Here is a 12,653-nt window from a genome sequence, read left to right on the forward strand (position 1 = left end):
ACCCAAGCTATATACGCAAATAGGAGCAGCAGTGGAACATAGATCTGAATGACAATATAGAGTCTATTTCAAGTACGACAGTGCCAAATACGCCTAGTGCTAGCCATCAATCGTACATTTGCTTTGAGTCAGTGTTTCGTCTTCCAGATAGATACGTGTTCTGTAGTTCGGAAGGGAACTTTTGCGTTTGCTCTTAAATGCACAATCTCTTGCCAGCTTGGTCACAGCAGAGTGTAAATATTCCAGACAGTTAGGAGTGACAACCGACGTCTACCCAAAAACATCGACCGTTTGAGTAATGTAAACAAATGAGTCAGCCTTTAAAAAGATATCTGAAAATTGGGCAATCGCCGTTCCACGTCTGTTTCACGATTGATGGCTGCTGAGGTTGTCTGGTCAGAAAGTCCTGAACAAGTCGATTTCGTATTCCATCGTCCCTTTCAGTTTATGGCCGCAACGGCGTCTAACCATTGCCGAGAATCGCATTATGAGTGCGTAAAATTGTAGATCGTCGTTAAAAATTAGTTACCGATGAGTTGGAGAACGAAGACCAACCAAGAGTCCAAATCTGCCCACAAATAGATAACTGACAAATCTCAGGGGGCCCGAATTGTCATAGCCAGTTTAAGCCTTTATGCCAGATGAAATTGTTGCACAAAAGCAATGATTATTTCGTGCTAATTATATGATGGACCGAAGTGTATCAGCTAATTAAACATGCCTAAACCAGTTGTGCCGAGATGACAGCTGCAAATGGCGCTGGCCTATCGTTCACTTCTTCTGCGGACCATCAGCATTCAGATTTTAATCGCACCAGCTTGCTCCTTGAAGGTACATTAACCAGGGCGCGCAATCTCAACGCCGAAGTATGCTCTCTAGCGAGCGGATTGGCAGATGCTATAGCAACTGGTCACGAACTGCACAATGGAAATCGTGGTGGAAATCAGCGACAAAATTTCAACACTCCTATCCAAACGATAGGCCCATTGTTCATCCGAAAGTTCCAAAATCAAGTCAGAAAGGAGCTAGAGGCACTAGAAGAGGTGAGACATATGTGGCATCGTTAGGAAGCTGTCTGTAACTGCTAACGTCGATAGCTACTCTCTTTATGGCCGTCGCTCCTTGAAGATAAAAAGCTTTCACATCGTGTGAATTCGACAAATCTCCCTCATTTGGAAGCAATCTGGAAAATTTTTATCTCGGGCCAATATGTCGGTATTATATCTGTAGGGTCTGCCGTGAAACCTGGCGAGCACGGAGATCTAATTGTGGACTACGGAGAGCACATTATCAAGGTTTCGAGAGTTACTGTCCAACAGATAAAGAGAGAGCTGGGAGCTCTGAAGGCTGAAATGGCCGACGACAAGGATAATTTTAGGGCGAGAGATTGGATTCCCTACTTAGACGTGTATAAGGTGGCACAGAGGATAGCTTCAGACACGGCCAATCCGCTTGTCGAGGATACAGTTTTAAGGTACAAAGGATTGAAATTCTTGCGATCATCTCGCAATGGTAAACGACAAGTAACGATTGCATTTTGCAGTAGAAGCGATTCGGAGGAGGACCGTGAGCTGCTAGAGATCATCAAAGCGGAGTTTAAGCTGCTTTTGAAAGTAAACGTTCAAGTGTTCGATCTGACACGAGTCGACAACATCTCAACCGCTGACCTAGTCAATAAAGTTCTAGCAAATGATACATGTTATTTTGTCGGCCAAATACCCTCAGTACTGATTTTTGATGTGACCGGATTGTTATGCATAGTTTCCGATATTACCAACTTAAATCCTGATCAATCGCAAATACGACTAGAGTCACAGCAATCCGTCGCGTCTGGGACCTATAAGAAATCAGAGAACGGCCTTGTTTTCCTGAAGAAACAGATTGAAGCGGAAAGATATCAAAGTGTGAGAGATATTATAGTTTCTCTTCTTCGTGGACCCGATGGCCGCGATCCAAGGATTCTTATGTGTTCTTCTAGTGTCAAAGACAAACTTTTTGATATAGTTTCGAAAATGGGAAGCTCTGATGAAAAACGACGCACTGAATTGTTATTTGGTTCAGATGAAACTTTGCGCATAGATCGCGAGGAGATGCTAGTGGGTATTCCGAAGATAAAAGTCTTCAACACAACGTCGATACGCGACGGTGTAGCGATCGATGAAGAGTGGATCGCCTGCAACATGCCGGTAGTTGAGAAAGAATATGGCCCAACAGCCGGAATGGAGTTTATGATGGTAACGGGAAATTATAAGATGGCAAAGCAGCTGAGAAGCAGATTTGCCGAGAAATTTAGCAAGGGCATTCTTGTATTAGAATCGAGGAGCTTGTTAGGTTCATAGTGTGGTGACCGATGTTTGGATACGTGTGAGATATAGTTAGTGCAGATCATTATTACAAGGGTGTCGTAGTCAGATCCGATATTAGGCATTTATTCCGTAGTCGTGAACCCAACTCTGTAGATTGTTCTCTCTGTGAAACAAAGCCCAGTAATCTTCGAATAAAAGTCGTCTAAAATTGTTACTTAGGCTTTATCTGAAGTCACGGAACTCACCTACACAATCTTATTTCTGGATACCTGTTACCCACTAACTGTCATTTAATGACCAAAGCTGCCAAAACCGGGTAACTCGAAGGTTGACCCAATCTACTCATACATGCCAGATGTCGTCCCGAGTCGAAACTGCTGAACGTTCTTCCGCTAACTTGCGACCCCCCATATTAGCCAGCAGATTCGCAATTGTTGTACCGCATCAACCATTGAAAAGTTGCTGCTCTTATTTCGCTCATCTACATCCGGTAAGGCAATGGTTTTTTGAAGATTGTTGAAAATTTTTTCTGTTGGCAATTGGTCCCGATTTTGTTTTCTGACGTGGTCTTTCTTCGTTGAATGAGCCTCACTAACTTCTTTGTCATTCTTTGCTGCCTGACAGGCCGTAGCATTTAGATGTTGATTTGATTCATTTTCGAATTTTTCCCTTGTCAAGAGAATTCCGGTCCTTTATTCTCTTGAATAGGTTTGCAGTAACACTGTTGAATTGACCTTGGCGTTTGATCGTTATCTGGATATCCAACTCCTCAACAACATTATCTGACTAAAACCTGCCTGTACGGGCGGATCCCATTCATCAATTGTCATTGAGAGATTTCTTGTACATTTAATTATACTTTCGGAAGAGTTATTGTTAGTTATGTCTGATTCGTCTGCTGCAGCCGTCGGGCGCTCACCGGCGGATCTTTTGCGTGAGAAGCACGAGACGGCATCCAGTGCCATGACTGTGCACGATGGTCTACCGGCAACCGTCGTTGTCGCGGAGGATACTTCGGAGGATACTTCGGTGGATCTCATTTCGTCTGTTACCACGGCTGACACAGTCGTGTCTTCGCCCCCGGCGTCCAGTCCGTCCCCAGCCGATGGGTTGACTTCGACTAGCGCGACAGCATCCCCAGCCACTAAATCCTCAACCAATAAACGAACCAAGGAGAAGCTGGATATCACGTCACTAGAAGCGTTCCCTACACTGGGTGGTGGAGCCAGCAAGAATGGCGCAGCTTCCTCAATCTGGGGTAGTCAGCCTGTTTCGTCTTCAGTTGCGAAAGCGAATGGGAAGGCAAAGACTCCTCTTCCTGCTCGATCGTCTGATGTCACCATTATTTTTGATTTCGTTGTTAGTCCACAATCTCGTGATCGAGCAGTGTTTGCTGAGGCTATCACCAAGGCGAAGGAGCTCTCCGGCGTCACATCCATAGAAAGCTCAACTAGCAAATCTCTGTCTACTACTTTCATTGTTAAAGGCAAGCCAGAGAGTATTGCAACTGCAAGAAGAGCGCTTGTTAGGGCACTCACAGCTAAGGTATATAAGAGTCCTTGCTTTATGTGCTCAAGCGCTAACGATCTTGCTAGGTGACGGAGAAGATTCTAGTTCCTTCCAGCGTAAGGGCTTTTATCATTGGTACTGGCGGCAGGAACTTGAAGGCTCTCCAGCAAAGATCGTCGACTAAAATTCAGGTCCAGAAGAAGGAAGAGGTTGCCGGCGATGATGGTGATGGCTCGTCCAAGCCTGATTACGACGCTGGCGAGGAAGAGACCACAGACGTTACCATTGAAGGTGACATTGATGGAGTTGCGATGGCTAAAGCAGAAATTCTCCTAGTTGTTGCCGAGCGTACAAAGAACCTTACCGTTCGACTGTCACATGTTAACCCCGACTATTTCCCATATTTTGCTGCGCAGGCTACTACATTGGCGGAAGGTAAGGATATCAAGATTCGAGTGCCAACTCTATACAGGGAGCCTGGCGATGCTATTGCTCCAGCCATTACTATCTCTGGGGAGCGCAATGCTGTTCAGGAAATCAAAGCGAAAATCGAGGAGTCATTACAGGAGCTACAGAGATCTTATGGCACTGCCAATACTTCTATCCCTAAGCGCCAACACAGATTCATTGTCGGCGAGAAGGGAAAGACGCTGCAGGAGATTTTCGATATCACTGGATGCGTTGTTAAGGTTCCTCCAGCCGAAGATCCATCTGATATTGTCACGTTGGTTGGACCTCGAGCAAGAATAGGAGAAGCCATTGGCCTCGCAATGACCAAGGCCAACTCGATTATCTTAGAACGTATTGACATTTCGAAGGCGCACGGCAAGAATCGTAGCCATGCTCGTGACATCACGCGTTATTTCCAGTCAGCGAGGCGCCTACATGACATTGAAAGGAATAACGACGTTCAGATTTCACTGCCATCATCCAAAGAGTTGTTCGACGAGAGCATTCCAGAGGTTGCCTATGATATTGCGGGAAAGACTAATGAATCCGTCAAGAAGGCGCGCAAGGAAGTCGTCGATCTGGTTAACTCCATTCCGCCGGTTTGGGTTGCACATCTCGGCGGTATTGATCCCCTGCTTCACCGACACATAATCGGATATAAGGGCCGAAACCTGCAGAAAGTGAAAGAGCAGTTTGGTATCGAGACCCTAATGCCTGATGAGACTGACGGATCGAGTGACATCGTACTCGTCTACGAAGGTAAGGAGTCTGACGAATTTGGTCCTGATGAGAGCGAGATCAGATCTGGCCTTGATTCTGCTATAAAATTCTTCGAGGATATTAGGACCAAGCAGGCGGATCTTGTTACCAAAATTCTTACCATTCCCGCTGTGAAGCATAAATTCATCATTGGACCTAAGCGATCAACTATAAATGCACTCAGTGGTCCAGAGTCGTCTGTTTACATCCAGCTTGGCCCGAATAAGGATCGTCCATCACAGTCTCATGATATCACTGAGGATAGTGTCATTGTTCGCGGACCTGCTGCGGAGGTGGACAATGTCGCGAAGAAGATTGAGGAGATTGTTGAGGAAGCTAGTAACCAGGAGATTCTGAATAGTTTCTCTGTAAAATTTGACTTTCCTGCGAAGTTCTCCAGCCAACTAATTGGAAAGGGAGGTGCGAACATATCAAAGTATAGAGAGGAATTAGGAGTTAAGATAGATCTTGATGATGAGGGTACCGTGACGGTTAAGGGAATTAAGAGCAACGTTTTGGAGACGCAAGCTCGGATAGAGGCTCTTGCAGCTCGTCTGGTAAGCTGTTTGTTAAATAAAAAAAGTCTTTGCTTGCTAACTCTTTCTACAGGCAGATGAAGTTGTGCTCACCCTTAAAGTTCCGATTGAGCATCACAGCGCGCTCATTGGCCAGAAGGGCAAATTTGTTAAGCGTCTTGAGGAGCGATATGATGTCCGAGTCAATTTCCCTCGGTCAGAAGAATCTGAGAATGTTGAAGCATCTGACATCGTACTGAATAACAAGGACGAGATCGTAATCCGTGGCCCATCTAAACGGGCTGCTAAGGCACGTGAAGAGCTTTTGGAGCTGTACAAATATGAGGCTGAACATGGCCACAGCACCAATATTACTGTTCCAAAGAAGGCAATTTCCCGCATTATCGGCCGAAACGGTGAACTTATCAACGACATCATGGAGTCCACCGGAGCGAAGGTTGACATTGTCCGAAAGGAAACTGATGATGACACTAGTTCTATTGCAATTTCTGGCACCGAGGAAGGTATTCAGAAGGCGAAGGCCAAAATTCTTGAAGTTGTTGAAGAGTTTGAGCAGTTTGCTAGCCAAACTATCGATGTTGACAAGCGCTACCACAGGAGCCTTATCGGTAACAAAGGTGCTACTCTTCGCGATATTGTTTTGAGGTCGGGTGGCCCAGACGATGTTTCCCAGCAGCGTCGTATTATCCGCATCCCGCCAGCTAGCTCCTCCGACACCAAGATCACTGTCCAGGGGAACGAGGGAGTGGTAGTAAATGTTATTAAGGAAATTCAGCGGCGAGTGGCGGAACTTGAGAACCAGATCGAGTCGGAAGTTGAAGTTCCTCTTGAGAAACATCGATTCATTATCGGACCTGGTGGCAGCACTAAGCGGTCTATTGAGCAAGACTGTGGTGTTACACTCACTGTTCCACCCCAGAAGACCACGAAAGCGGTAAAGATCCAAGGACCACCTGGAGGCGTGGAGAAGGCCAAGGCTCGCATTATCGAGCTTACGACTTCAAAAAAGGAACGAAATAACGGACAAAAGAAACCTGCATCGACTGCTACCCCTGCAGCAGAGGAGACGCCGAGCGTAGCATCGGAGGAGAACTAAGCTAGGATAGAGTTGGGCAACAAAATTTGGTGCGTTTAAATGGTTGGATTTTTGGGGAGGTGCATGCTTGTATCCATATTGAGCAGGAGACTTGTTTGGTTAATGCGATGTATATGGCGTGAAGTCTATAAAAAAGATGGAGGTGAAAAGATAGGAAGGTCCCTAGCTCGTTTCTAACTGGCTATAAGCGGAATGTGCTCCACTTACTATCGATCAATCAATGTTAATAAAATTTTATTCTCTACAGTCAAAGAGAAAATTGTCCGTACGTCTTCCGTTTGGCATTATGTCGATTTGTAAATACATGCTGGAATTGAGAAAGATGCCTAATTCGCGATGCACATCTTGCGCGCCTGCGGCTTCTCGGGGCCATATTCCACTTCTAATTATGAATTCACCCGCATTATGGAAAACAACAGATAATAATCTGTCCACGAACGGGAAATAATCTGCTCGTAAGCTAGTGCACGAGCAATTTTTAAGAAATAATCGGTTGCAAAATAGGACCAACATTCATGCAAGTATATATCTCAGTAGAACTTGTCACTTGCACAAGGGTCACCATCGAGATCATTCGAATCGTTTTAAGAAAATCTGAGGTGAGAGCTTTCTTAGTATGAATCACGGCGTGTCAACAACTGGCAGGATTTTCTGTTTTGGATTTTATAGACTTTAATCCGGATACCCTTACCCGATGACATCTGAGGGTAATCAGGCTCACAAGAAACGGAGCACGAAGACAAAACGTAAATAGAGCATATTGGGTCTGCATTCAATAAATTCTTTGTACGCCAACTCCATTGTCCTCTGTCAGGAAGCCAAATGTAGCACACAGAAAGTCAATACAATGTCAATAAATCCCAAGCAAATCAGTTCAGAGAAGACATTGCGTACACAAAGACTTAACGCTTAATATCACCTTAACAACCAACAAAAGGACAGACGAAAAATACAAAAATGTATCCGAAACAATCAACAAAATGACATGCCATCCCTAAATTCCTGTGTCATGCACTCCACCCATCCTAATCCGTAACGTAATCTAAGCCATCTTTCTAATCTTCTTAAGATGTTCCGCCAACCGCTGAAGCGAGGTGAACTGGTTTGCCTTCCTTATCTCCTCGACCCTGTTAACAGATTCCTCGATGGGGATACCCTCGCGGTTGCATATTCTCATGACATAATCAATGATAACTTTTCTCAGGCAAAAGAATTTTCGCTCAGCGCTGTTCTGGCGCCATCGAGTGCCGTATTTTTCCTCCAGCTCGCGCACAATTGGACCGCCATTCAAGCCACTGTCCCACTCCTCCCATAGATCCGGCACAGTGGAAACTTCTCGGCTCATGCGGTACTGTGGGATCACCATATCAAGATGTTCCATATTCGTTATGACGTTTGCGTTGCCATTGGTAGGTACGTTCATCATATACGGGTCAGTAGCTTGCTGATGCTGAATATGTCGTTGCTGCGCCTGCGTAGGCGCCTTGTTTTGTCTGCGTGAAGTCTGAAGGTCGTGCTGCTGAAGTGGACGGTGAGGGTGTGGATGATGTACAGAAATAGGATGCTGATCAATCTGATGGCGACGAGCTGCTGCGGCTGTGGCCGCAGCCATCTTGAAAATGTTGATGTTGTTCGAATCATCAGGCGAGGCCGTGGACGTCATGGCATTACCACCAAACATGGTATCGTTGACGTTGTTCGTAGTGCCGAAGCCCGAAGTCGTCATATAGGTGCCGGGGTTGGTATCTCGGCGAAGAGGCTGCTGCGGCTGTGAAGTCGGCAGCTGGACAGAAGATACGGCCTGAGTTGGTCCCGGAGTTCCGCTGCCTGGCTGCGACCCATTCAGGGAGACGATGCTTCGATATGACGGCGCAATCTCAGCAGCGAGATCAGGTGCTTGCGTGCTAGCCCAGCTAGCGATCTTGTCAACCATGGCTGAAAGAGCGGTGACATTCCGCGCTTGCTTGTCCAACGCCAACCGTAGCTCATTGTTCTCGCGAGTGAGTTGCTGGGACAACTTGTCCGTCTGCATGCTTATAACGTACTGTAAGCTATCCCGCAGCAACTGTACGTTGGACTGAATCAATGCCGCTATACGAGCACTACTGCCACCACTACTGCCACCACTACTACCGCTGCTCAACGACCGGGAATTATGACTCAACGGTCCGCCGAGACCATTACCGGCACCGGTACCGGAGACCGCGCCACTCACTAAATCGGGACTTTGCGCAAGACCATCATCTGAGAATGAGTCAAACTCGGAGTCAGAAACGTCGGGACTTAGACCTGGGACCGAGTGCCTTTCACTATACTCCGAATCAACCAGGCGCTGTTGAGTGTTGTGGTGACTGTGGCTGCGAGAGCTGCCATGGTGATGATGACTACCACGACGAGGAGCGCCGCTAGAATTAGAGCTGGAACTTCCGTTGCGACTACTGTGACCAGGAGCCATGTTGCGGCATGCAGAGGCCGCATTTCGAAATTTTTGCAAATAAGCTTTTAGTAGTACACCGTGAGGATGCGGATGGGAGTTCATTCCTGACCGACGCTGGTGCAGGTACTGGCTAACGAGAACAGCAACATATGACTTGAGGGTTGCGTAAATTTCTATTGGAGAAGCTGATTCCGAGATTTGACTCGAATCTTCTGAATTGCTAGAGCTTGAAGACCCATTGCTGCCATTCAAATTCTGTTGCTGACCGGAGTGCTGTTGGGCCTGAGATAGCTGTGGTTGTAGCTGACCCGACTGCGAACTCTGGAACCTAGGAATAATACACTCCGGCAAGAACAAACAAATCTTATCCTCCGTGACGGTAGTGCCATCAGTGAATTTTCGAATTTCCTTGCACCATGTCTGCAGCAAAACAATAGTCGTTTAGCATTCATCACACTTGTCTTTTGGGGACACAAACACAGGGATTAACTAACATTCCACTCATTCAATTTGACTATCTGCGACGACGCTGAGCTTTCGTGAGCCGCTTTACCGCCCGTATCGTCCCCGTTACCATTTCTACTCGTGGATATAGTAGCAGCCACTGAATAAGCAGTTAGCAGTTCGTTTGCACTTAGGTATTTCTCCTATCTCGAGAAGTGTAACCCTCCATTTTTGACATTACTTACTTTCCCGAATCATACGATCTCGATTCTCTAAGAGATCTTTAGCATTTTTTGAGTGTTGATCAAGCATTACTCCGTCCATGTTGCGGTAACAGCAAATGCTGTACGAGTCGCTAGACGGTGGAGACCTTCAGCGTTACCTGCGAAAATGACTGTTACTCAATATCCTTTAGACAGGACAATAGTAGAAAAAGCATATGCAGACAAACAATGAAGCCTGAATTGACGTTGAACAAAAAGCTTACTCGGAAAACTCTGCAAATTGGATTGAAAAATATTAATTAAGAAAAGCCGATCTATAACAGTACCGTAAGCATACGACGCCCCCAGGACCAAGATGGAATCGAAATGTACAAGACATACTTTGCAGAGCCAACTTGCATTAGCTAGATATGCAAAAAAGGCGTCTTTCTGCGGGACGTCGCCGCCTGGAAAGGTTGCGCGGTTGAAGGAGATTAGAAGACTAACAGGTCGAACGGGAATCTTTTGCAGATCTCGAGAGAAAAGACTTGTTGCGCTGTAACCCGATCGGGAATAATTGTCAGCAGGCAAGCGGACCGCAGCAGGCGCGGAAAATGGTTTTGCATGCGCCGCTTTCGTTTTATGACTGTCGACTTTGAATTTGCGACGAATTTTACGTACTACATGCTAAAGCAACACATTACATTGAAATACGTTCTGGCATATTCATTTGGCCAACTCAAGAGATTGGAGTCTAATAACAGGGTGGCTGAATATCGAGCCAAATATTGAAAGGAAAACTGATCGCCGTAAGGAGCTAGGCGCTAGCATGTTTTGGGAGTAGCGTTCTCATTCAACCGCTTCCTTAAGCTCCTTGGAAATCCACTAATCCATATTTTACTTCCAGCGGGCTTGACACCTGTAGTCTGTTTTTCCGTCAAATCTATCCACAATATGGCACATATTCAATCTCGCAATGTAGCGATTTCGCTAAGAAGATGACTAGATGAAAACCACATCTGGCAAACGGGGCAGTGACATCCGAGACTTAAAGCGGCATCCTTTTGATTCGGTCACAAACTAGTTTTGGCGCACGTGTAGGTCTATATTATTGTAGTTATGTATTATTACCAAGGGTTCCCACTGTGAATGTTGACTCCACACATATTTATTCTACCACACTTGTGCACGATTCCGTGTTGACACATCTATTCTGTCCATTGTGTACGATATAAACTCAACTAATTATTCTGCCCGCTTTGTACGATAATTCCTATGATAATTCCCATTAGCCGTCGCGTTCGGCTTCGCCGTTTCGTTGGCTTATTTGCTCGTTGTTTAGCTGTTGGTGTGTTAATTTTCATCGGGCATATAGGCCTTCATTTGTTGGTTTACCGAATATATTCTAAATATTAATAATAATCGTAATCTGGCACGCTGTAATACCAAAGCAAGAATCGCCGGGTACTATCCTGGGCTGCTCCGAATACGATATCGCAGTATTCGGCATTATTCGTATTCGTTATTCGCAAGTCCCAACCACTGCGAATAATATTCGCATCTAATCACGTGCTCAGGGGTCAACAACAGTGCACCAAAAAATCCCTGCGAATAAATATGCGAATAACGAATATTCGGCGAATAATATTCGCATATTCGCATATTCGGAGCAGCCCTAATTTGCTCGTTATATTCAATTCAGGAACCGAGTCTCGTGTAAATAAGTACTGAGCAACATGAGTTGATTCCAAATTATGGTCCCTTCTTATTGACTCTTGGATAGTAGAGGTTTCAAGCCCAATCTTGGTGGTATATAGTGGCAGTACACACTTTCCATGAGCCAATGCTGCAAGATCGCTCGAGAAATGACTCGTCATATAGATATTATCCACGGATAATGCGGGATAATGCGGATAATGCGGATAATGCGGATAATGCGGATAATGCGGATAATGCGGATAATGCGGATAATGCGGATAATGCGGATACGATACGGATACGGATAAGGGCAAAATTGGCCTGGATATTATCCGTGCCAGTCCCTAGATTGGACACAGATCTTTTGCCCTAGGCAGCTTGCGGAGGCGATATACTGGCAGATCATCACCTAGCTAATGCAAGATGACGAGGATGGGGATAGGAAGAACGTTAACTGAAAGTTTGCGCGGAAGATGCCGTCCAACAAGCACTGCATAATCCCGGGCCGTTAGGGTTCAGGTCATCCGACTAATTGGCCTGCATGCGCATGACGACAAGTTTGCTAGACTTTTCGGCTACGTGAACATAAATGAAGGACAAGAGCAGCAGAAATAATGCACTGTTTGGAGGTCGATCGGTGTCCTGTCGGCATAACCATTGAGAAATGCCAATAAAGTACACTAACCAATAGCTAGCTAGTGTAAGAGAAATTTTGTGGCAACACAGTCACTGGTGGCTTTCGGTTTTAGAGTTTTGGATCAGCATGCACCTTGCCAGCTCCTTAGTTTGGCCTCCACGTTGAACGGAATATCAATTTTCCGGCGGGAAGACGTAAGGGTATCGCTGCGGGGCGCGGTCCAACGCTGTGGCAATACAAATACATTTCCCATCTGACTACTGCGACTATTGCAATGTCGGCTGTCAATCGGTCCCGTCCACATATCCTCACGGCCCTCACTTCAATTCTCCCGTTCCATCTGGGGCGTCCTCACCACATGTATTGATCGCATCGAGTTCCATATTGCAACTGATCACAACAGCATCTGATCCCTGCGAAGTTAATTTCATTCCTGCTGTTGTTACGTGTGCAACTCGCCGTTCCGCCCCTTTTTGCCCCTTTTCATCTCCCGTCGCTGACCACCATATCCCATAGCCATCTCCTGAACTTGACTTGTCGATCTCTATCCTAGTTTGAAATCCTCCGCCAGCATCATC

General features: G+C 45.9%; 3 protein-coding genes across 3 annotated transcripts; 2 read left to right on the forward strand and 1 right to left on the reverse strand.

Annotated features, from left to right (window-relative positions):
• Positions 1-568: 568 nt before the first annotated feature.
• V1513DRAFT_440541 (uncharacterized protein) lies at positions 569-2,487 on the forward strand. The gene is made up of 2 exons (XM_066897380.1): positions 569-1,043; positions 1,098-2,487. Exons 1-2 carry the CDS (start codon positions 741-743, stop codon positions 2,337-2,339), a joined length of 1,545 nt encoding a protein of 514 aa, XP_066754828.1. The 5' UTR covers positions 569-740; the 3' UTR covers positions 2,340-2,487.
• Positions 2,488-2,690: 203 nt separating this feature from the next.
• Positions 2,691-6,995, forward strand: V1513DRAFT_440546 (uncharacterized protein). The gene is made up of 4 exons (XM_066897381.1): positions 2,691-2,796; positions 2,931-3,851; positions 3,902-5,581; positions 5,634-6,995. Exons 2-4 carry the CDS (start codon positions 3,189-3,191, stop codon positions 6,654-6,656), a joined length of 3,366 nt encoding a protein of 1,121 aa, XP_066754829.1. The 5' UTR covers positions 2,691-2,796; positions 2,931-3,188; the 3' UTR covers positions 6,657-6,995.
• A 336-nt stretch (positions 6,996-7,331) lies between these two features.
• Positions 7,332-9,835, reverse strand: V1513DRAFT_440548 (transcriptional activator of glycolytic enzymes-domain-containing protein). Its single transcript, XM_066897382.1, has 3 exons — positions 9,783-9,835; positions 9,588-9,697; positions 7,332-9,513 (listed from the first exon to the last, which is right to left on the reverse strand). Exons 1-3 carry the CDS (start codon positions 9,793-9,795, stop codon positions 7,699-7,701), a joined length of 1,938 nt encoding a protein of 645 aa, XP_066754830.1. The 5' UTR covers positions 9,796-9,835; the 3' UTR covers positions 7,332-7,698.
• Between the last annotated feature and the right edge of the window lie 2,818 nt (positions 9,836-12,653).

Source organism: Lipomyces chichibuensis (assembly GCF_038497645.1).
Source record: "Lipomyces chichibuensis strain CBS 12929 unplaced genomic scaffold V1513scaffold_7, whole genome shotgun sequence".
Lineage (NCBI taxonomy): Eukaryota > Fungi > Ascomycota > Lipomycetes > Lipomycetales > Lipomycetaceae > Lipomyces > Lipomyces chichibuensis.